General features: G+C 30.7%; 1 protein-coding gene across 10 annotated transcripts in view; it reads left to right on the top strand.

The window, feature by feature from the left end:
* LOC118202925 (zinc finger MIZ domain-containing protein 1-like) overlaps window positions 1-26,353 on the top strand; it is a 1,176,934-nt gene extending 1,150,581 nt beyond the window's left edge. For 8 of the 10 annotated variants that reach the window (XM_085814450.1, XM_085814452.1, XM_085814449.1 and 5 more), the window contains 8 exons: window positions 2,185-2,531; window positions 5,382-5,645; window positions 5,813-5,880; window positions 8,386-8,543; window positions 9,072-9,200; window positions 11,462-11,652; window positions 14,218-14,583; window positions 22,568-26,353. In XM_085814450.1, coding sequence (XP_085670576.1) covers window positions 2,185-2,531; window positions 5,382-5,645; window positions 5,813-5,880; window positions 8,386-8,543; window positions 9,072-9,200; window positions 11,462-11,652; window positions 14,218-14,583; window positions 22,568-22,759 — 1,715 coding nt within the window. In that variant the 3' untranslated portion in view covers window positions 22,760-26,353. The remainder of the gene's footprint in view (window positions 1-2,184; window positions 2,532-5,381; window positions 5,646-5,812; window positions 5,881-8,385; window positions 8,544-9,071; window positions 9,201-11,461; window positions 11,653-14,217; window positions 14,584-22,567) is intronic. The other 2 variants (XM_085814451.1, XM_085814453.1) reach the window with 2 other exon arrangements.
* Window positions 26,354-26,417: the final 64 nt, after the last annotated feature.

Genomic DNA, 26,417 nt, shown 5'->3' with positions numbered 1-26,417 from the left:
AGAGATTCTAAAGATATTAATTCTTCCATATCATTTTATGGTTTCTGTCATTTTGTTTTAAAACTTTTCTGGTAAATGAGAAATTAAACATACCCTCTCCTCAAAAAATTGAGTAAAATGTTCTAAACAAACAATGGCATACAAAGGAAAAGTTATTAAATAATACAAAGGTGGAAAATAATTAGCGAATTATTTTATTTCAGGTCAAGAGAACGGGCTTTTAGTCACAGACTATATATTTCTACAGCAGTTTAGTAGTATTGTAGTATAGGATAAAAATAAAAAATAAAAGCTATTACTTTTTTTATGATTAATGAAAGTTACAGGATTCTATTTATTGGCTTTTAAAAGTTAGGGTGGAGAGTTTTAGTATTATTAAAAGGGAGAAATTACAGTTCTTTATTAGATACATGTTGAATAATTTTTTATGTAATATTGTTACTATGAAAGAGCATGTGCAAAATAGCAATTATCTCATTGTGTCTTAATTTTTATAGAAAATGTCCAGAAATGTTTTGGCCTATGCACTAGGAAGTCATTGCTTTTCCTGAGCTCAAAAAGTACACATACATTTCTTTACATTTAGATGAAATTTTAAGTGCATTGCAGGAAGCAGGTGGTGTCTGGGCCCTCTGGATTCTGTCCTGAAACCACGGAATTACCCTTGGTTGAAAACTTTTGGTATAGAGGCTTTGAAGAATTTGTACTATTGGCATGTTTCTGACAGTTTTTGTGCCTCCCCCAAAAAGTATTTTAAGATGTTTGAAAACGTCTTTCTTAATTTTGAATGACAAGGAAGTAATAGTCTTTTCAAAAAATAGTTATTTTCCCATGGGGTTCCCATTCCTCACCCAAACTTTAAATAATTTATAACTATTTTACTGAATTATATGTTGACCATTTTGGTCAAAATGCCTTTTGCCATTTTTGTGGTACTGGCATGATTACATTCTCATAAAAATTCTCATTTTTACTTACAAAAAACTGATTCAGTGGATTTTTTTGTCTTCTCATTTGAAATTAATGTTTTACTGTTTAAATGATTTTAAGAGTGGAATGAGTGATGAATGGAGGACAACATTCATTACAGCCATGATTGGTATGGTAACACATATCATCAAAGGTATAACGGCTTCCGTTGAGTTACCAGACTTGCATCAAATCTAGCATTATGTAACATTGTGCCTTTTATATTGGTCAATTTTGAATTTTCGTTGTTACATTTTTGTAAACAGTCCTTTTCTTATTGCCAGTTATGATGTGTTAGCAATTGGATAAAAATAAGCATTGTCTTAACATTTGAGGAACCAGTCACGGATGGCAATCTGATGGAGCAAATCTCTTGTGGAAGATTTGTGGAACTCGTATATCGAGCCTTCAGATAAAACTAAATCATTTCACATGATCATGAATGGCTATTGAATTTGGCTATTGTAATCTCATAACAGTTTCTCATGTTATTTTGCAATTGGCTTCAGTTACAATCTTTGTTTTCTTTTCGTGAACTTCATTTGGCTTTCCAGAATGAAGTTTTGCAAACAGGTTTTCCGCACAGGCATTCTGTTAGCCCATATTCTCCATCACCAAACAATTTTTTTTCTTGCTTGAACAACATTCTTATCTTTTCAGTTATAAAAAATATAGACGTTACTTTTGAGTTTTATGTTTGAAAGGAACGCTGGTGGGGGGGGGGGGGAGAGGGAATGCACAGAAGCTAACAAAATGTTTTACAAAAAAATCTTCAAGTGTCAAAATGTATGGTGACAATAAAGTTTAGAACTAAGATGGCTGGTTAAAAATACAATTAATCCCTTTGTGGATTAAAAAAAGTTTTTTCAAACAATCTAATAACTAATATATAGGAAATATGTTAGACAGTATTAAGTGTCCATTTTTTATGACATTGTTAGAAAAAATAACAAGCATTAGAAATTGAACTTAACGTTTTTTTTTTTTTTTTTTGGAAAACTACCAGTTTAGTCAGGAATTTAATTCATTACCATTTATTGCTAATTTAACTATGATACAGTCTGTTGAATCATTTATATATTAAAATTCTTCATTTCTTAAATGCACTGTATTACTTTAGAGATCATTGTCATGACACAATTTTATCTTTTTAATTGCATATGTTAAAATATGAAAGCCTGCAATTAAAATTAAATTACCTGCATTTTGTTCTAGAAGATGATGAATTACGTCTTACCTTCCCCGTTCGTGATGGCGTCATCTTGAATCCTTTCCGTCTTGAGCATAATCTTGCTGTGAGCAACCATGTCTTTCATCTTAAACCTTCTGTACATCAAACATTAATGTGGCGTACAGATTTAGAGCTACAGTTAAAATGTTTCCATCATGAAGACAGACAGATGAACACTAACTGGCCTGCGTCTGTACAAGTATCTGTAAATGCAACTCCTCTTTGCATCGACAGGGGTGAAAACAAAACATCACACAAACCACTGTATTTAAAAGAAGTGTGCCAGCCGGGTCGAAATACCATTCAAATCACCGTCACCGCATGTTGTTGTGTAAGTTTTGATTATTAGTCTGTTAAACAGTTTATTTTTCTTAGATGTAATATGTCTGTTTAGGTGATTTTATTTATTTATATTGCTTTATAGCTGAAGTACATAAGGACCCTTTAATTTTTAAATGTTATTTTCTTTAAATATTTTAAGTTTGAAAATGTTATATTGAACTATGAATTTTCATGTTAATTGAAACGTAAAAGTTATAGTATGTTAGTTTTTTAATGTTTGCCGTGTATACTGTCTCTTGTATTTTGAAATAAGTATACTTAAGTTACAAGTACTAAATTTCATGGTATCCTAGACATTTAGCAACTGCAGAAGATGTTCAGATTTGGTTATTTAATTATGCCAAACACTTGAACGCTGTCTGCTTTAGAGTATGCATACATTTATGTTACTATCTACTGAAAGTGTAATATAGCTTTGTAACTAAATTACAAAAAACTAAAAATAAATAAATAAAATAAAATAAGAAAAATAGAAGCTGTTATAAAATTTACATATAATTAAACAATGAAATATAACATATTCATTTAACTAAGCAATATTGCTGAAAGAAATGCTTTCATATTTCATTAAAAATTAACCTGTGGTAAACTGAATATACTATGTCATAATTACTTGAAAGCATGCATGTATGCAATTTCTGATATAACATATATTCTTTATAAAATGATGTTTAATGATTAAGTTTATGAAATTGAATATTAGGGGGATTTAGGAATAACCACCTGCAAAAGTGTTTCATTACTTTGGGGAGGGGAACATCCGCAAAAATGTTCCATTATGTTGGAGAAAATTTTGTAATTTACTGTAATTATATGATAGATTTGATGACCAGTAATATTTAGATTTATAAACAATGAAAATTAAAATTCCAAAACTGTAAGTTTTATAATATAAAGATTTAATGATTTCCATTTGGTTATAATATTACTGGTATTTATTCATTGTATGTCAAATATATAAATTAAAAATAATTTACCATTTTACAAACTGAAAATTTATGCTGTAAAGTTTAAATAATTATCTTTCTATTGGTATACAATTGAGTGAGAAACAGTTAGTAGTAGTATTATTGTATTAAAATTTTCATTATTTAGTAAATACAACTTTTTCTTACTGATCCATGTCTGACATTCAGGAATTGTTATATATTTTTCAAATGTGCTGGATATTCAGAGTTGACAAATTATTTAAGAGAAAACTTAATCGATCATGTGAGTGCAGAAAAAATCACCAGTTATTGTATTTTATTTCTTGTTAGCCCTAAGTAGGCAAGCCCAGAAGGGCTATTAATTGCATTTTGTCATTTTGCATCGAAAACTTTAAAACTTTGAATTACTTTTCAAATTATTGCCACCAACTATTATTGCCCTATATTATATTTAAAGAAATTAAAAAATGAAGAATCTGCATGAATGTATGTATGTATCTCTCATTGTGATAAAACAATGGAACCTAGAGCCATCATATTTTGAATAAGGTAATCTTTCATTGAATATGGGCATCTGGAAACCCAAATTTGGAATTTGTTTTATTATCTATTTCATATTTTATAAGGCATTTATGAGTTTTTGATTAAGATTAAGAGTTTTTGATAAGATATTTGAAATGGTACGATTTCAAAGCAAGCAATGACAACACTATATGGGGGATTTATGCCCAGCACGTGAGACTGTGTATCGGAGATTCTAAAGATATGCTCTTTTAAAATTATTTTGTAATATTCCTGTTGAATTGAATTTTATGGTTTAAGGACGAAGATCATTATATTTAATAAGTAAAGGTAACACAGAAAACGTTAAGAAAAACACCCCTTTGTGTGTAATTTATAAAATCCGAATGGTTACAGATTTTTAGTTTTATATTTTAATTTTGATTTTTTTTAAAAAAGTTATTTATTTAGATATTAATTTGACTTTGATGGGATTTTTTTTTAACAAGAAGAAATAATTTAAACCCCTTCAGTGCTTTAACGAGTCTGACTCCTGATGAAGATTTTGTCACAAATATAAACATCATGAGCCAGGCTTGTGAACAGAAAGCTGGTCCAAACATAAACATGAAGAGCCAGGCTGTGAAAAGAAACCTGTGCCAAACATAAACATCATGAGTGGGGCTCATGAACATTAACATCGTAATTTCAAGTAATGGAGATAAATGGCATGAGAATGGGTTAATAATAGTAACATATCTGATATTGTTTTAGTTTAATTATTCATAGTAATCTTTATTTATAAGTGAAATGTAGGGTAAGTCTGTACCTGTTGAACCTCTTGAGGACTCTATGAGTGATTATAACAGCTTGTCATGTAAATAATCAACATGCAGCTGGCTGCTTGTAATTCTCTTTTCCTAAATTGTGCAACTCTGAAGTGGGTAAATTGTTGGAACTTTCTCAAGAGTTAAGCTTTAGGTAATCTCTAAAATAGACAGCTGTGCTTTAGAATGATTCTTTTGTGATTTTTGTTTTTGAATCAGTTTACAAAATCCTATCATTTCATTTCAGTACTCTCACAGGCTACAAAAGACTTCTTTCATAAAAACTAAGGATGATGTCATTCGAAAGTTTCAAATGTTTGTGTTGGGTTGATGCAGAGTTTGCCAAAAGGCCTACTTGTTTTAAAAGCCATTTGAACCTTTTTGAATCCTTATTTCTTAAAATGAAGTTTCCTTTAACTGTTTTGCTTTTTGTGAAATAGACAAATTTGATTATTCAAAAATATAGTAAGGATTGAATTTTTAGTTATTATTTATTCAAAAATATAGTAAGGATTGAATATATTTCTATAGGCTATTATGACTTTTGTAACATTTTTGTTAATATATTGTTTCTGTTTGCAGTCCCACCTATTCCTGCTACAACTTGTCCATAGACCTACAGTCCGATCTGTTCTCCAAGGCCTTCTCAGGAAAAGGCTTCTCCCGGCAGACCACTGCATAACGAAAATAAAGAGGAACTTCACAAGTGTGGCTGCATCTGCCAGTAGTGCTTTAAATGGTGAAGATGGTGTCGAACAAACAGCAATTAAAGTTTCACTGAAATGTCCCATCACGTTTAAGAGGATCACATTGCCTGCTCGAGGGCAGGAATGTAAGCACATACAGGTAATAATTACAGTTTAAGGATCTGTTTAATTTTTTAGACCTATTGAATCACTTTGTAAAATGAGTGCAGTATTATAAAATTCGTTTTCATTCAACAATACTGACAGTTTATGATGTTTTTGTGATGTCTTTTGAAATAATCAATATGTTCATGTATATGATTTAAGGGTTTCGATCTGGAGTCTTACCTGCAGTTGAATAGTGAAAGAGGTGCCTGGAGATGTCCTGTTTGCAAGTGAGTTTTTGATTCTTATGTATGCAGATCAATAAATATAAAATTGCCCTGACTGGTTAATGTAACTATTGTATAGTTCTAGCATCTGTCATATGTCTCAGCCTCTAAATTATCATCTCTCTCTCCAAATGTAAATAAACAAATAAGTCAATGTAAATAAGCAAAATTTATCTGTCATAAAACTCAGTAAGTTAAATTTAATAACAGTTTTTATTCTGCAGTTTTCTGGCATCTAATTCCATACTGGCATTAGACGGCTGATAATTAGATTAGACATTTTACCAGAGCTGCTAAAGGAATACAAGCCATGTGCAGAGTTGCCAACTCTCCCGATTTTCGACCGCTCTCCTGCCAACCCGATTTACAATATATTTCTCCCGACTTTTTCTTATTCTTAATATTTCTCACGATTTTTATGGAACTTGGCTTAATACCTCGTTATATGAACAAAACAAACAAAAAAAAAAAAAAAAGTGATTTTGGATTTTTGAAAGCAATTGGATTTTTTCTAGATTATATCTAAAACAAAACCTTGCGAATCAGATGAGAATTTCTGCTTTGTGAGTGAGAGCATACGTATCCAGAAACATCATTCTCCAGTGGGCATCGAGGTCCACTGCGTGTCATCTGGCATATATTAGCCAATGAGCACAAAGCGAACTCAAGGCTGTTATTTGGATGTTCTTTCATTATTTCGTTCATCTTGTCCTGAGTTGTGTGAGTACACGTACCTTTGGGAAATAGTGTTATAAATTGTTATCTTTTGTTATGTCTGCGAGAAAGGTGAAATACTCGTGTATGTTTCAAAAATCGTACACAGTTGACTTTCCTTCCATTATTTCCTCAAGGAAGTGTAATAAATTTGTGATGTGTACCATCTGTCGTTGCGATTTTTCGATTTTGCATGGGAAGGGCGGATGTTCTCACACATGCGCATGTGCAAAAACACAAGGACAGCATGAGTTGTTTTGAAAAAAATGAAAAATTAAATTTTTCTTCGGAAACAAAGGATCAAAAGTGGTTAATGCAGAATGTCTGTTCTCTGCCTTTTTACTGGAGCACAACCTGCAACTGAATGCATCAGATCACGCTGCAGCTTTATTTAGAAAAATGTTTCCCGATAGTGAAATCGCTACTCAAGGGCAAGGACCAAAGCATGTTAATTGTTAAAGAAATGGGTTTGAAAAGTGGGTTTGAAAATGGGTTAAATCTTCAGTTATTGATTGCATTAAACAGCTCTATTCTGCCTCTCTACGGATGGAAGCAATAATACCACTTCAAAACTGTATCCAATTGTTGTTTCTTTTTTTAATCTAGAGTCAACAATGAAGTGATTTTGCGTGCTAAAGTTGCTGATGTTTCTGCTCTAACAAATGCATCTTTTTCTGATATAAAGTACTTTTTTAACAGATTTCCTGTGTTACTTCATTTAGTCATGAAAGCTGATGATATTGATGTTGCCACTGATATACTGCAGGTGCAGTTTTGCAGTTTACAATTAGAAAACTTGGATGAAGTTATAAAATCAGCTAGGATTAAACACCCAGTGGAGTTTAATTGGAAAACTGAAAGGTGCTGATGGAATTTTAAAATATAGTGAACTGTCTAGAATTATGTTAGCCATCTTGACAGTTCCCTATAGTAATGCAGAGTGTGAGAGGATTTTCAGTGTAGTTGCGAAAACAAGGACTAAATTTAGATCTAATATATTAGTGATGACACATTAGAAAAGCTTTTATTAGCGAAAGCAGGCCTACATGGCAATAGCTATGAACAAATTATGAAGTTTCTTTCTTAACGAAAGCAAAATCTGCCAGTGTTCATAACATTTGTACGAAAAGATGCAAGTAATAAAAATGTTTTTTTATGTGTAAGGTATTTTTGTGTTGCTTGCATTTAAGACTTAGTAACTATTTAAAATTAATTCATTATTAAAAACTATATTTTTATCATTTAAAAAGTCTTTTTAACATTGTGAAAAATCTCCTGATTTCTTAAACAAAATCTCCTGATTTTTGAGTGTCATAGGTTGGCAAGTATGCATGTGGATTTTATATTATAGAGGAAAGTGGGCCGTTTTACAGAGTATTATGAGAACACACATTAATACATAACAGAGTTAATTAGTTTTAAGAAACTGTGAATTATTATTATTATTATTATTTCTGGAGGGGGAATATTTTTTGTCAGTAGTATAATATAGTGAAGTAGCATACCAGTATTTTGATAAAATTAATATTTCTTATGTAAGTTACTGGAATTTTTAGTAGAACCACCATGAGGGATAGTGTAAAAAATTCACCAGAAGTTATACTCTGTATTTTTGTGTTTACACTGTTATTCTAATACACAGAATATCTATATAAATATCTTCATAACAGTGTAAAAGTTAATTTTTTACATTATAATTTATTTATATTTTATGATGATTGATATAAAGTCTAAGTAATAATCTAACTAATTTTAGAATCTAAAGTTTTAATGTTTTTGTCCCTTACTCTGTAGTAAATCAGCCTTGTTAGAAGGTCTTGAGGTGGATCAGTACATATGGGGTATTTTGACAAACCTAAGCAGTACTGATGTGGAGGAGGTTACAATAGATGCTACTGCTAGCTGGAAACCCGTGTCAATGAAAGCAATCAAAGAAGAGCATGATGGAGGAGGTTAGTTAATGAGATTATTTGAAAGATATTGTATTAAAAATTTGATTTACAAATATATTAAAATAGTTCTGTAATCAGAATGCTATGAAGTGAATAACTGCAGTGATTTCATAACATTTTATAGATTTTATAAGTGATAAGTAAATTTATTGTGCATTGTGTGGCTGTATGTAAAGATGTTTAAGATGATTGATTAAATAGATGTAAAATGCATGCATTGTGAAGGATGATTTCTTAGATTTAGATACATATCTAGAAGTAATATTATATTCCAATTAAAGCAAGAGTATATGTTAATATTAGAATCCTTAACTTGTTACATCTTCATATCCGTACATGATTTTAATCCATTTTACTAGAAATATATGAACTGGAATTGTTGAATGTTTAAGTTTTCATATTGAAATATTTAAAATTTTAACATTCTACTTATCTGCTTCATTTCTTTAACATTCTAAGTAGAATTTAATTTAGTTTTTGACTTTAAAACTCAAAAATACAAATCCTTTCATTATTTTCACTATTTAGATATGTGCTCTGCAGCAAAGCGCTTCAAAGCCATGTCTCCAAACAGTATGACAATGCCAACAACCAGCACATGGGAGATGGGTCAAGGTCTTTCACCTTACTCAGCTCTGCCACCCCCTGATATGCAGAGTAAGCATAATTATATTATCCACCCAGGGTGTATTATTGTAATTGGTGAGAGTCGACTGCCGTGCCTTCGGGCTTGGGTTCGAATCCCGAATAAGGCATAGTTGTTTGTAACCGTATTTGAAGAATCGTGGCAATTAAAAATCTGTCTAAAAGTGAAGTACTGCTTAAGGAGAGAAATAAGATCCTTAAGATTCCATCCCTTTACTGTTTTCTGGATCAAAACTGAGATTATGTGGGGCAAAGTCCTGTTACTGTCACATATGATCAGAGCTTTTCATTGATGACAGATGCATACTCTAAATGCATTTTCTGCTGTAATAATCATTCATAATGATTTTCAGGTGGCTACAACTTTTGTGTAATGATTAATATTTCTTCTAACCATTATATGGCTTCATTTTGTGAAATTATGTTGAAACATTTCTAGACCACAAGTAGGGTTTCATTTTCATTATTTAAATGTCACTAGCAAATGAAATTTAGCCTTTACTGCTCGAAGGTTAAAAAAAGAATTTACTGTCCATTATGAGTTTTAATATTGATTATCTACTTTTTTGGTCAGCTTGTAAGTGCCTTTCTCAAAATAGTTGTCTAAATTAAAATTCATTTGAATACAAAGGATGATACAATTGTACTTGAAGGAATACATCTCTTCTCCTTAAAATTCTCAGCAAGTCTTGAGCAATAGTCGGTAATGAGAAAAAGATTTTTTTTAATTAAAAAAAAGGGGGGATTGTCTCTTAAATTGGAATTGGCAAATCAGCTTACCAAAGTTGTTTTTTTCTTTGTGTTTCTTTTTTTTTGGGGGGGGGAGGGGGAATGCAGGAAAAGTATCTTTGATTTTATGGAATGTATTTTTGATTTGGCTCGGAATGTTTTCAAATTAATTATGTGTGCTTTTGAATTTTTTAAAAAACAATTACATTTTTTTATTAAATCTATATAATGTTTCATTGTCATTCATTTCATATTTCATGAGTGCATTTTGTATAATTTTTAAATTAATTTACAATACAGTAAGCCTTTCATAAGTCAAGCTAATTCATAAACGAAGGAATGAAGCTTGCTCAGAAATATTGAACTGTAGAATTTGTAATTTATGTTAACTTTTCTCTGCAAGTTTAATTTTTTTAGCTGCTTTCAGCCTTGACTGTACTTACATTCATATATTTTTTACTGAGTCTGAATGATATTCTTTAGAAATAATGCTGAAATATGTGAGCATAAATAATGTTTCGTTAAAAATGCTGATAGTCCTTTTTCAGTTTCGTCATAAATTCACCTGACAACTATCCAAAAATTTCATATTAAAGAATTTGAATGTCTCTGAATCATTTTTAACCCCTTCTTGGTCGGCATTGCATCTCGCACGTTTGGCGTTTTTTTGCCCATAAGGTAAGGTTGCGATCCCACGAAGTTAAAAATTCCATCGTTGAAACTGAATTCATTGCTACTCATACATTGCTTTAAATTCTGCAATTATTTTTCTATTTCTGAATATTGCCAAGAGACACCACGACTAGTCCTAGTTTCCTCACAATTTTTGCAGAGATTTTCCGCCTTGAATATCTGTTATTGAATCTGTTATATCTGTTATCGTGTAATTGGTAGAATGTCAACTAAAAAAAATTCAAGATATTTTTTATATTTATAGCCATTTTTTTTTCATTAAGTAAACAAAAAAAAATTTTTTTTTGATTAAGTATAAATAGTTTTGGTTTTGTGATAAATGTGGTTTTTGTGCTATGATGTCCAAGGCAGGTTGTAAAGCTGTATCCATTTTCTAAAGCATTTCTTACGTAATTTTAATAATTATTTTTATGTAGATTTTTATATTAAACACATGAAAGGAATAGAGTTAATAAATGTAATATGACATATTTTTTTAAAATTTAAAACTTGGGTGCATTTCAGGGAAACTGGTGATCAGTGGACAGGATATCACATATTTGAGCACCCGTAGGTCCATCAAAAACTGTCAAAAATATTTTGTATTTTCGAATTTAGAATAGAATATTAATTTTCAGCAATAAAAAAAGTGCTTTTTTCAAGTCAGAAATTCAGGGGGAAAAAATAAATAAATAAAATAAAAATAAAATCCAAATTCGACCTTCTGTTAGTGCATTTTTGTAAGGTGTGTGTGTGTTTTGTACCTGTGGAAAGAATATGTTAAAAATGTGTAGTATACATTTTTAATTTTATTATTCATTAAAAGGTAAGCACAAAACTATATGTTATACAATTTTTTTCCTTTCTTTTAGCATTGTCAAATGGTCCCATGTCTAATGGACCAATGTTATCAAATGGAGTAAATTATGGAAGTGCATCAAGTGGTTTTGATTTCCATTCTTCGGCTTCAGATTTTAGTAGTCCTCTTTCTCATTTAAATGAAAGTGTTTCATCATTAGATCCTCTTGCTGCGATGGAAAAGTCCTTAATTCACCATGAGCAGGTAATTGAATTTATGAAAGTGATCAAACTAATAATGCTGTTAAATATTATTAGTAATATTTGTAATATTAAATTAACCCCTTGAGATACAAATAAAATAATGTGTCCGAAAAATACCTTTTAATTTGGCTCAGGTGTGGACACTCGCGTGCAATCTTAGAAACAGAATGTTTTATTTTCAAATTTACATTGCCATATAACAATAATAACATCCTGCATGGTGTTGACCAAAGATAATTCGTGATGTCTCAGAAATGTCAAAGTCTACAGTGGCACATGAAAGGAATGACATCTCCTGAATGTCATTCCTTTCATATGATTTAATATATAATTTATTATTTTTCATATAATTTAATAAAAATATTTAATGAAAGGACAATATATTTTCTTTTCATGATTTAAAAGCTATTCTTAACATTGCATTTCTAGGGAAATTTGTGAAAAAAATTTGTTCTTTTTTACAGTATTTTAAAATTTCATTATTTTATTAAAATTATTAACTTTTGATATGTATATAATTAGTAATTTTTTAATATGTTTTGAAGAAAGTAATTCACATAAGCATTATGTTGTCTAAAATTTGAGCAAGAATATTTGGAAGCTTTGTACCTAAAATTAACTTATTTAGATCTTGAGGCAAAAGGCTGTTTTAGAAAAAAATCTTTATCGATGTTTTTTTTTTTTTTTTTTTTTTTTTTTTTTTTTTTTTTTACAATTATAATTATTGTATAGTATGGCTAACAAAGTGAAATTTTTCCATATCGGATTTTTTAAAATTAATGGTGCTTACGAAGATGTTGAGTATTCACATTTACTTAGTTAAATCTAATGTGTATAAGTAATAATTTATGATTCTGGAAGAAATGTCTATTTGAGAAATTTTTAGGTAATCAGAGTTAGTTATGCAGACATTATCTTAAGTCAATAAAATCTTGAATCAGAAAATATAAAATTACTAAATATTTTTATAGCATGGAGAAGCATTCTATATCCATTAGATTCGCAAAAAATTTAGTGTGAGCATTAAAATGTCTTAATAAAATTAATGTATGCCATGGGATATAAAATAAAGTCGTTAATCCGGACTCGTCGGGACTTCGGCGATTCCGGATTATCGATTTTTCCGGATTATAGATCATCAGTTTAAATCTCGTAGGATGGCATGCAGAAATTCTAAAATTAAAAATATGAAACCGTAATTTATGAAATAAAGAACAATTATGATCTAAAGGGTATCAAAATTTACAAAAAGAAAAAGCTTAATATTTATTTGTTTACTTAAATAAACATTTCTTTCAATGTAAGTTGTTTAAGTTTTGCTTCGTTTCATGTGATAATACTTTCTCTTTAATTCTATTCAACAGACATAATTTCTTGTTCAGTTACAAAGTTCCGCTGTTCAAGTCCTATAATTGCTGTGTCAAGAACACCGACTAATTTGTCAATCGAAATTTTTTCGTTTTCAATAACCTCTGTTACTTTTCTTCGCTATCGGAAGCGAATTATAATGACGAGGAACTTGTTTTAAATCATATCAAAGACGGAGCATATCGAAATGAAATACTACATTTGGTAAGGAATTATAAGCCAAATAAAATAAAACATCTGATCTTCAATTATAAGCCAAATAAAATAAAAACATCTGCCCTGAAGATAAGGATAGTGCTGACAGATAACTTCCAATTCATTACGCGCCCGCCGCGCGGCGTTCCTCCCGCCGAGCAGCGTGAAATTGATAAACAGATTTCGGATTTCAAAACATACTTTCGCTTTAGATCCTTTACATATTAACAAATATATATCGGAAATTCTATTTGATATAATCGAAAGTTTAAGCTTACTTTTATAAAATTGCTCTTACAGTCTGCAAAAAATAATAAGCCGGATCCAATTCGAAAATTAAGGAACAACGCAATCATCAACATTAACTGAAATAGATAATTAGATAATTTTAGCTTATACGTCCATTATACATAAAACGCGCACGCGAAAACGTATTCTGCACTTGCGCACACTCATATGCGCATGTGTCAACGCGGCACATGCGCAGAAAGTTTTTAGTTTTGAGGTCCGGATTATAGATCATTCCGAATTATGGGTGTCCGAATTAACGACTTTTGACTGTAGTAGAGTATTTATGCTGATCAGTAAGGCAATTTTTATTAAAAAGTAAGAAATTATATGAGGCCCGGTGGCACAGTGGCTAGCGCATCAGCAGCACCATATATCCGGGGTTCGAATCCCAGGCTGGGCAAGGTTGACTCAGCCTTTCATCCCTTGGGTCGATAAAATGAGTACCAAGTTCGCTTGGGGAATAAACACGGAGTCCTGCGACAAGCTGACCACCTGTTGAGGGCATATGCTTGTGCACCCCGGTGCCCAAGGTCAAGAAAGCAGATTTTGGGGTACTGCAGGCCTTGATCCATTAGGGCACCACTTTTTTAAGAAATTATATAATGCTAACTTGTATTATAAGCAGTCTGATTTTTATTTATTCATGTTTGAAATATAAGTATTTCAGTAATACGTATTGAATGTATATATGACCTTGTGTATTTTTTTACAGCAAATGGGACCTCCAAATCTTCACGACCAAACAAATTCATCTCTTCGCCATCCTCCAACCTCTGCTCCGAGGACAAGCACACCTCATCAGGCTCAGCCTGCCACACCTTCATCTCAGAGCCAATCAATCATGCAACATGGACCTCATACTCCACATACTCCTCATACTCCTCACACACCAAGTGGAGGTCCTCCAAGTGTGCCCCCACCATCTCAAAGTGGGAATGAAAGCAACAGCCAAAATACATCACATTCTTCATCAAATGGAGAACACACAACTCTCACACATGCACCGGATCTCAGTGATCTCAATTTTGATCCTGCAGCTGTTATAAATGGAGAAGGTCAAGGACAAGAAGGTCTAAATGTGAGTAATAATATTAATAGTATAATCAGAAATTCCCTTAGATTTGCATTTTAAATGTTGGGTTCGTATGGTCTTTAACACGTTGACTGTTGCGCGCATTTGACGTGGTTTGTCCATGACGCCAACTTGAAATTTTTATTATGCAATGTATATTATGTTGAAATATTATCTACAAAAGATAATGTGAGTTATATAATCGTGCTTAATGCATTTTTTGTGGTGGGGGTTACCGGTGACCCCCAAGGTGCTGTAAACCATTATTGTGATGTATAATTTAAATTTTTACGATTTATTATTCTTCAAACTATTATAGTAACAATGGTACTATTTAAAAAATGTATCGGTATCAATATGTACTCTAATTATGTATTTTACTATTGGTTGCATTGCGGGTCATAGGTGGCACCCACGGCGCTGTAGCCAAGTCGAGTGCCGGTGACCCTGCATTGCGGTCAACATGTTAAGAGTCCTTAGGTATTTTGGAACCGATTTTTGGTCCTTAAAAGTTCTTAATTTTAGCCAAAATCAGCAGGTTCTTAATTTTAATCATCTGAAATTTCTGTGTTTCTTAAGACTGCTATTTTGAGTGTGCACTAGCATTTTGGAGATTCACTGGCAAATATGATTATCTTTTGAATGCGTGATGGGTTATAATTTGTTCCTATTTCTAATATAAATGGTGGGATTCTTGAGTTTCTGAGCAAGAAGTGAAACATAAGCATTTCAAAATCATTTCATTTTTTCTAATGAGCTGTTAAACAACTTTTCAATCTTAGGGATGTGAATTGTTTTATGAAACGTTTCTAAATTTTGTGACTTATCAACATTTTGGCAATTTTAAGATCAGTTTCTGTGGGAAATTTTTAATTCTGAGATCCAGGAATTTTTGGACGATTTTTTAAAAAAACTTTGTAACATTTGAAGGCAAGATTTATAGACCCTACCATTCTAGAAGATTGCAGAAAAATATGAAAAATTGAAAAATGTCTGCATGGTATTAACAAATTGATGTATTTTACAGAAAGTTTGGGATGAACTTCTTGCTTTTTGGAAAACGTCTGGGAAAACAATGAAAACATAATATTTGAATGTTTTACTTCTGATTCTAGAATCGTTTTCTTAATATGTTTATCTTCTCTTTATTTTCTCTACTTTTCACTAGACACTGGAATGGGAAATGTCAAAAATGCTTCTAAATTTATCACATATACAGGCATTTAAAGAAAGCAATTTTTTATTAATAAAGAAATTGAAAACTGACAATTTAAAAGATTCATCCAATATGTCTTAATGCATTATATACAGGGCTGGCAGTAGGCATTTTCCCACCTGATGCAATCTCTGTGGATCCTAAATTCTGCTCTCTAGTGCATTCTAAACTCTACTTCCAATGCCTACTCTAAATTCTAAAAGTTTTCCTATTTCTAGATTTTGTTGCTGGGTGTGTCGCTAAATTCTAAAAGTTCTGCCACGCGAGCTCTGTAACCGGCCCTCATCATATATTTTTCATATTTCTTCTGAATGTTCATAGTACTAAAGAAGTAAAATTAGCAGCTTTTTCTATACATTCTAAATGCATTTGTTTTTTGTAAATCCAAAAATTCTAAAATAAAGAGGAAACCTATTGGAGAAAGAAACTAAATACATAAAGAGAAATAAAATTATTTTTCAAAGATATGTACAAAAGTATCCAGTTTTTTATAATTTCAGCTTTTACTTATAATTTCCCATTTCTATTTTCTCACTAGAATGTAAATCACTTACACAGTTTTTAAACTGAGGTTTTTGGGAGAGTGTTTTTTCCACTTGCTTGCTGCATTATTTCCTGCCAGCTCGGATAATTTGTGATTAGTCGTCTTTGCATTATCAATGCCGACATTTGAATTTGTTATGACGATGGAGTTCTTGAGCAAGCTTTAATTAAAACTAAATTGTAACGTCTTTGACCACTTGTCCGCATTTTTAGTTTGAATTTGACTGCTGTTCTTTAATTACATCACTATGAACTGCAGTTGAATTTGTTACTCTCAGAACATGCTTTTATGTTCTAAGTTCTTCTTAAATAAGAACCTTATTTAAATCTTTGTCTGACTTTGTAGTAGTTACTTTGAGACATGCAATAATTTGCTTCACGTCTGTTAGGGAGTTTTGGACTCTTTACGAGATGAAGTAAACCCTGTAGGTACTGTGACGTTACAGCTACTAGCACCCCCCCCTCCGGGCACAGGTGCTGAATTATAACTTCCTGTTTGTTCGCGGACGAAATGGACCATACCTGCAAAAAGCAGGACTGCAGATAAAACCCCCTGGGAGTTTCCGGACACAAGGAACTAATTATGTTTCTCTTTGCAGATGACGAGTGAAATCTTTGTGTAAGAGTTCTTCATGTGATTTTGAGGTGACAGGACGCATCTTTTACGTTCTAAACCACGCCAGTGGTTTCCGTAGAACAATAGTTTTTTTTTATGCTGTAACTACAGTAAAAAGGACGCTTTTTTGCGTCCAATCTGCGTTAGCGGATATTGTATGATTTAGAGCTGTAATGATCAGTTTATTTTTATGTTTTAATCAAGAAATCTATTTTAGTTTATCAAATAAATAATTTAAAAGACAACCTGTCTTTCTTTCACCTGTCACGGGTGTACTGACGTTACAGTACATTGTGGAGAAGTTGACAGGTTAGGAGATAAAGCACACAGAAAGTAGTAAGAATATAGGTTAGTGTATTGGGACAAATTTCTACTTGTTAGAAAAGGTGCTTAAAGAGAAGGAAATCTATATAAATTAGCCAAAAAGTCTAAGAAGGCTTGATATTAAAAAGATGCATAAATATTTTGTTGAGTGTTGTTTCAATCAAATGTAAGTTTTTAGCTTTTAATATGTCATTATCCTAATATCGTTTAAGAATCAGTGTTATAAATTAGAAATTTTATTAGATTGCGATTTTAATCGGGCTTTCTTTTTAAAGAAATATTTCTGAAAAATAAATAAAATTTAATAGTGGCCATGTAAATATCCATAATGAGTAGCTATGTAATTTAATTACTTATAACTAACTGCTTACCCTTAAAAATTGTCGCTACATATAAAAGGGAGTTATTGCCTTTCATTAATCCTTACCGTGGTCACAAGAATATAAGAATTTATGTGAAATTTATTCTTCGCATCTAGTGAGAGTTAAAAAGAATATAAAACATTTATCACCTCTGGTGTTTTAGTGGCTTATTGGAACCTTAAAGTATAAATTTTTGACCATTTTAATTTATGACCATGGTCATAAAAGGAAAAGTACTGAACGAAATGTTATCAAACTTAGTAATGTTGTAAAGGAGGTCATGGGAATTTATTTTCCATAGGGAAAAAAGTTAAGGAACTCGCAACCAGGCGGAAATGGTGCTGTATTCAATATTGTTAAATGAAATGAGGGTCAGAATCTGACTGAACCTTTTGTTACATTGGTTTAACGTGTTATATACCCTTAAGAAACATTGACCTAAACAAAACTACCATTTAAAGATGATAGAAGTGGAGTGCGTCATCCGTTTAATGTAGAAATCCTTCTGTGAAAACCACAAATTAAAGATTGTGAGATCACATCTCTTGCAAAGTGTGTGCATTGTAGAAATCAGTTTGTTATAAATCGCTTAAGTTATCTACAGAGTTCCATTGCATTCTGCTAAAGTCACCGTTTGCTATGGTATGACAGCTAGTTTCATAATTGGACTGTTTTTCTTTGAAGTGGAGTCAATAACTGTATGTGTTACATGCACTGTGACTGTAGTTTGCTTAGCATCAATGTTAAGATGTTTCGTGATACCTGAACTGCGGCAACATGGCATTTTAGACACCACGATTTTTATTCATGATGGGGCCTCATCGTATATTGGTACACTGCGCAAAAAAAAAAAGAGGGGGCAGTTATATACATCACATTCTACTGGGTCGATTGACGAAATTTAACTTGCGTTTTTCATGTTTCAAAAGTGTGATTTAGGATATGTATTACATTTATATATAGCATTGTTCTAACGCAGGCATTTTCATACAAAATCGGACTTTTTCCAAAATAACATAACAATGTTTTTTCCATATTTTGATTTTAAGACTCTCATTACGCCAAACTACCAAGTTTTGTAAAAATCGCATGAGTAGTTTTTAAAACATAGTGGCACTTCCTTCGTATGAACAGAAGGAAAAGAGCTTAGGCAAGTAGTTTTTAAAAAATTATCCCTTAAAATTTTAGCTCCTCAATGTTAATTGAGTTTGGTATATATATATATTAATCTCTTTTTTTATTAAACTATTTTTTAATAAAAAAAATTTATAAAATAAGACATAAACCAATGTCTTTATGTCTTATTTTGTTTAACAATATTGCATACAGTGCTATTTTCTCGCTGGTGGTGAGTATTTAAACTTCCCCCCCCCCTTTTATGAGCGTTTCAGAGTGGAACTTTAATAATAACCATCTCGTGTATTAACTGGGTACAAACCCTGTAAGTACACGAAGCTTAAATACTAACTGCGTCAGGCAGAGCTCAACTAACTTTTAAAACTTGCCAACCATGCATACATCAGGCTTTCAAGTTTGTTCTGATCAGCAGATCTCTTTCTAGGGAAGCAGCATTGGTGATAACACAGAGTCTTTTGTTATGAATCATGATGATTGTGATTTTACTTCTCATTTTAACCTATGACGCTTGACATAAAAGCTACCTGCTATTATTAAACATCTAAACTGATCAAAATGATACCAAAAAAAAAAAAAAAAAAATGAAATAAAATAAAGGCAACTGTTAGTAAAATGGAAATAAAATGCTACTTATGTTCTTTCAAATATGCCCATCTGGTATAAGTGTAAAATAATAAATGCTACAAGATAAATATTCTCAAACTTATTAATAATTATGTTCATTAATTTGTGTTTAATAATAATAAATCCTATTTATGGATCTATTTTATTTTTAGTATGGTTAAATTCATGCATAGATAATATTTTTAATTGGAATTATTCAGTTTCTATTTGCTCATAGGTCCTTTATTTTTTCATTAATAGTCATTAACAGTCCGTAAAAGTACTTAATTTCCATCATTGGAAATGTGTATAAACCCAGTAAATAGTCAGTTTGTTTGAATTCCTGATTTTATCTTTGTTAAAAAGATTTTTAATTATATGGAACTTCTTTACAAATTTTTTACAATCTTTTAAAGAGTCCCCTATTTTATGACCTTTCATTTGTTTTATTAAGTATTTAAATACTCTAGAAAAGCGTTAATGGTTTTATTGAGAAATTCTAGAGAAGGCAACGACTCCTCTGTACCTTATTACCTAGAATTTTTATCTTTAATTAAAATTTAATTTCATTTTAACTCTTGTTTCCTGTGTTTTGAAAGCTGGCATACGTCCGTCATTGTGAAATTATATTGTTTAGTTATAAGTGTTTAAAATTTTATTGTAAAAGAATGACTGCTTCCTTTAGATTTAATAATAAATGTATTCTTTGGATATGAACATTTTAAGCATTGAGCTCATTGAGCTCAGTTTTTTTAATTCCTATATGTTGTTAAAATGTGCATTTGTTGCTTTCAAAATGATTGAAGTATGTTGTTCTTATCTTCCGGTTAAGGTTCTCATGCCTTTAGTTTACCTGCGTGTTATAGTTATAGAATTATGAACAATTTAAAAGTTGTTTAAGTGTGGCTAAGTCCAATTTTTGACTTCATTGTATGAAGTAAAGGAAGTATTGTAATTGTGAAAAATTCCAGCTACCATATTTTAAGTGAAATATCTACTTTGATTGCTATCAAATACAATTTAATGATGTTTTTATGTGACATCTTTACTTAAGTACAGAAAAAAGTACTATTTTTCTCTAAACAAATTATAAAATTGATTTAGAATTTTTTTTTTTATTGGTGTCTGTATTTATGTTGAATAAGTAAAAAATAAGTAGCCTCAGAATTCTTGTATATTGCTAAATTGTAAATTTTTCACTTTAAAAATGATTGAATAATGTCTTTGCCCTTCATAAGAAGAGATATATTGGAGTAAATTACTTTAAATGGTCCATCGTACGAGCGAGTGAGTGGTAATCTTAGTGCATTGTGTCTCAGAAACACACGAGTGTAGGTTTATTGTTAACATGGGCTGATGTGGGTACTGTTGCCTCTCACAACTTCTGTAAAAATGGAATTGAATCGAATCAGAAGAATTAGAGACTTAGGACAATTGAAAAAATTCTGTTGTATAGTTGTTCTGTAAACCATTTCTGAGCATATTCCTGGCAGATTTTTGTATGCTGCTGAAAGACAGGAGTATCATTGGAAGGCTCATTCGACATTATGATGGCACATTATTGCTTGTTTTAGAGAACAATGGAATCTCTCAAGTAATTCATTAGATGCAGGGTGGTATGCAAAAGTCAGTTTGTTGTTTAGTATATAGGAAGAATTTTTCTGAGATTATTTATATCCCCTTGTTTGGTAAATAACAAGAATTTTATTGAGAGTAGTGAACATGTGCAAGTCAAACAGTTGGTTGTGATGAACCAACAGTGGAACAGTGGGAACTTCAAACCTAGCAATGCAACAGGTTAAAAAAAAAGCTTCAGCGACACTTTTCGCTGAGATATCCTTTATAGGTATTGTTACCAGCCGTGGGGAAAATTGGGCAGTAAAGGTCAAAAGGATACTAGCATGCAATATGAGTTACATGAAAAAGAATATCTGTTTTGTTTATATTTTAATGCTGTTAAAATTAAAAAAATCGTTTAAGTTTTTTTTTTTTTTTTTTTTTTTTTAAAGTTTCTTCTACTTGTTAGGCATTTTTCATAAAATTAAAATTTTTTTGATTTTATGCATTCCCATTTTCTTTTAGAATATTGTGTATAATTGGTTCAGAATAGATTAAATTTTACATTAATTTGAGAGAAAATTCGTGCCAAAGGACCAACTAATCAGAAATTATGTTAATTGGATATTGAAATTTTGTTTTTGAAATATATTTTCCCCTGCGATGTAATCATTTACAGTATATTATGTATACATTCGTGTTAGAGTAATTATGTACCTCTTTGTATCTAATGCGCCTTATTTATTTTACACTTTTAGTCTGAATATTATCTTTTCTGTCTTGAAATCTCCAAAATCCTAAAATCCGCACAACCTCTTGTCCCAAACATTGCGAATTTCTGGACTTCTACTGTACTTCCTTTACTTCATACAAGGAAGTAAAAAATTAGACTTAGCCGCACTTGAACAACTTTTAAATTGTTCATAATTCTACAACTATAACATGCAAGTAAACTAAAGGCATGAGAACCTTAACCCGAAAATAACAATATAATTCAATCATTTCGAAAACAAAAAGTGTACAATTTGCCAACATATAAGAATAACAATACTGACCTCACCGAGTCAAGTAACAGAAGAATTTAGATATTTTACATACTTTTGGTGAAGCCGATTGCAACCAAAACGGGAGGCACACAGCTACATATTATAGCAGTCTTATTTACAAAATTTCGATATTCTGAGCATACTCGTTTCAATTATATAAGATACATACATAGGTCTGTACATCAGAAAAGATCTCTTCGGGATCCATTTAAAATCAGTTTTATAATGTATAAGATCCATTTAAAATCAGTTTTATTAAAATGAACAAATAAATATAAAGCTTTTTTTTTTTTTTTTTTTTTTTTTTTTTGTAAATTTTGGTACCTTTTAGATCATAATTGCTCTTTATTTCATAAATTACAGTTTCATATTTTTTAATTTTTAATTTCTGCATGCCATCATATCAGATTTAAACTGATGATCTATAATCTGGAAAAACCGATAATTCGGAATCGCCGAAGTCCCGACGAGTCCGGATTAAAAACTTTTGACTGTATTAAATGAATAATAGAATATAATGAGTTTATATAAATGTTTAATTATAAAAGAAAAAATTTCTTGTTTATAACAAACTTTTTTATTGCAGTTGCTGCCCGAAAGTGTTGATCCTATGGAATTACTTTCATACCTCGATCCCCCCGATCTGGGCTCGGCAACAGGAAGCAGTAATTGTGGTACAACTGTGGTCAGTTCAACTTTAACCACTGCCACAAGTAGTGTCACTACCTCTTCTTCAAACAATAATAACGACGATCTTCTTGCCCTGTTTGAAACTTAAAGAGGGACTTAAATTTTTTGCGGTGAAAAATGAAGAAAAATGTTAAAACTGTACAGGGATATATTGAACTGCTTATATAAGGCCAGTTTTCACAATGAAGCTGTTATGGCTTGTGTTTTAACTCATTCATGGACTCATCGAATATATGATTTGTGTATTATAGGCATAAAGAAAACAAAACAAAGAATATTCTACATGAATTGTAAATTCATTCTCCATAAAGCTGATTGCAACAGTATTCTTTTTCACGAAAGTATTACGAGCACGAATTTTCGAGACTCGGCTGCCGTTCTTGTCAAAAAAAAAAAAAAAAAAAAAAAAGGAAAGGAGGGAAAAAAAAAAAAAAAAATGTTCGAGAAAAGGAAAGAACTTCTTCAAGCTATGTAAATGACAGGCATTACTATCATTTTCATCGAATCGATGTCATTTAACTTTGTATCTTTAAAACTGGCCAGCATAGAAAAAATGTTTCATTCTTCATTTTACTTTGGATTGTGTATAGGATGTGAAAACATATTTCAGTATGAACCTTCCTTTCAGAGGTGATTTGGAGATGGTAGGCTGCTTTTTTGTTTGGCTTGTAGAAAATATTGCTGATTAGTATGCAGATGTCAACATTCATATATTGTAAATACTCTGAGTTTAGGTGAGAACTTAGGTGTATTTTGAAATGTTCTTTATACATATACGTTTACTGCCATGTAATATTCTTGAATCTTTTCTTCTTGTTGTCCATATTTATTGTGTGTAAATCTTTAACACAGAATCAAAATTTTGGGTTCTGAGTATGCCCGCAAGTCCTTTGCGTTTTACGGTATTTGCACTTTATTGTAGCAAAAGCACTCGAAACGGTTTTATTTGCCCCCTGCAGTAGAAATGATAAATGAAAAAATACTGGGTAAAATTTTCAGCAGGTCAATGACATTACAGATTTCATCGATTTTCCACATATTTTTAATACTGTATTTTAGGATCAAAGTTATGTTAACTATATTTTAATTATAATTTGAATTTTAATGCAATGTGGTATTTATTTGTATTTTATATGTATAAATATGAAGTGCCAGTAATTTTGAAATTACTTTTCATGCAATAAATTGTAAAAGGAAACTGTTTTGTGAAATTTTATTTTAAACTTTAATTCTCAATATTAAAACAGGTACTAAAATTCGACATATTCCAGTAATCTCATTACACAAAAAATTGTAACAGTGGTTCTTTCTTATGCTTTCTGCAATTTTAGACTTTGCACGATGTGTTCATTTTAAAGTGATATGAATGTGAACAAATTGAGGTATACTTAATTTTGACAATCTTTGTGCTGTACTTAAAACATATTTGCAAAGTCTGTACATGCCTATGTAAATGCAAGAGATTTTTGTATAACTAAGCAAATTAATATTTTAATTTTTGCCACTTATCTAAGTGCTGAGTGTATAAATTTCTTTGAAGAGAATTGTAATAAAGTAAATAATATTTAAAATCGCTTGTTTTCTATTATACCTTACGTGAATCTAATGTACCACTCATAAATTTGACATTAATTTTATAATTCATGTGGTTTTTAACGAGTTATTTTAAACTTTATATAATTAGAATGTAACAGATAATTGTTCTCTTTACGAATGCACAGATTTATTTGAAAATTTTATTCAAAAAATAAACCTATAGTTTCTGCTTTATTGAAACAAAAGCACAATAATAATCACGCACACAAAGTCGCACAAAAAATGAAGAATGGTGCTATGCTTTATTTTTTACTGTCTCCTGTGTCCTTCCTTCATATCATGTATAATGTAAAAATGGCTAGTGTATGTGATTTTAAAAATATTATCTACGTGGGGCCTTTAAAAAGACACTTCTTTTTTAATATGCAATTGTTATATTGTCTGTTCTGTGGGAGGTTCCTGTTCACAAAATGTATAAGAGAAAGCTTTCACGCTTCCCAAGTTTGGGTTAACAAAATCATAGTATAGAGTGTCTTTCTGTATGATACGGGAATCAAATAAAATTGAGTTTTTAATTACAGATAAGCAGTAGTGGCAGATTTCACAATTGAATAATTGTATGTGGAAACTAATTTTGGGGACTTTTTTCTAACATTTTAAGGTACTAAAAAATAGTAAATTACAAAAAAGTAATCAATTTATGTTCTATAAAGTACATTTGTGCTATAATCTGCCACTACCAAGGTTATCAAAATGAACAGTAAATGTGTGTTATAATTAATTTTTTAAACGTATGCTGTTCGGTAATAGTTTGCCTTTATATAAGTTAGGGTATTTGCTTTAAAGTTAGATGTTCCTGAAGGCTCTTAACTTTATAACTTTTTTTAAACGTATCCACACATTGGAGTTTTAGCACACATGATAATGTTCATATTTGTATATATTTATTGTAATATTTTTCATGTTGAACAAAAGCCTTTTTAAATGTGAACCAATGTAAGTGTTAAAGCGTTATCGTGACTTATAAAATAAAGAATATAAATAAATGTACGTTGGTGAAATCTTTAAATGGGACAAAACTCCTATTATGCAAATAAAAAAGAAGAAACTGATATTTGTATTAATGTACATAACAAGTTGTTGAAACATTTTAACACATTTAGTCTGTCAGTAATTAAAAGCAGTCCTTTTTTATTGCTTATTTTAGGGGGGGAGGGAGGGGCAAACCTTTAAGCTACTGTAATTCTATGTTAATATTGTATATGCTAAAAATTAGTACAAACAGTTACTTTAAAATATTCATCACCTTCATTTTTACTGATATTTTATTCACTTTAAAATGTTCATTACCCTTATTTCTAACAATAATTTTAAAAATATTTTATTCATTGTATTGCAATGACTGATAGAAATTTTTGCGTCAAACTAAATTCTCTCCTCCTCTTCTTTTTTATTTTAATTTTAAAGTCAGCAGGATTGCTTTCCTTTTTGGGTGGGGTATTTTATTCTTTAAACAATTGAACACATTTCTAAATTTGAAGTTTTGTAGTAGTATTTTCAGTTTATAAATTCAGTGTCAATCAAATATATATTCAGCTATACATCAATTCAATTCTGATACACTGATGTATCGTGTTTATAAATACTCTTAGTGTATTTTTAATCCAAGTTCTAATACTGATGCTTCAGTAATTATGCAATATATCTCAGGATTTTCTTAGTTTGATATTAGCTTGTTAAATTAATTATCATTTTTATAATTTCATGTATTACATATCACACTAATTTTCTAGTTGGCAGTATTCAGATAAGTGGCAAAAATAAAATTTGGACCAAATCCTTTTTATATATGCAAAATATTGGTTATATCTTAAAGCATTATTGTGTTTGGTCTGAACTCTCAATACTTTCATTAGGGGAGAAACTCATTTTCTGTGGTTTGAATGTGTGCTTCCCTCTTCATCTGCTGTAAATAGTGTAGGTATTTTGTATAGTAATATAGAATGCTTTAAGTGTAACAAAAACATGATTATTGTAATGCCCTATCTTCTTGGATGCAAAGGAAATTTTGTTTTCTCTAGCTAGATGCTACTGCTATTCATGATTTTAGTAATAAAAATTTTAATAAATTTTGTTTTTGATAAAATGCTCCGTTTTTATTATTCCAACATACAATAGAAATCTTACAATCTCGCAAGTCTGGGATGACT

Source organism: Stegodyphus dumicola, chromosome 4, assembly GCF_044657685.1.
Source record: "Stegodyphus dumicola isolate Sdum_Otavi_A_Nest chromosome 4, ASM4465768v1".
In the NCBI taxonomy this organism is placed as follows: Eukaryota; Metazoa; Arthropoda; class Arachnida; order Araneae; family Eresidae; genus Stegodyphus; species Stegodyphus dumicola.
The sequence above is the reverse complement of the archived record's forward strand: the minus strand, read 5'-3'. Positions and strand labels throughout refer to the sequence as shown.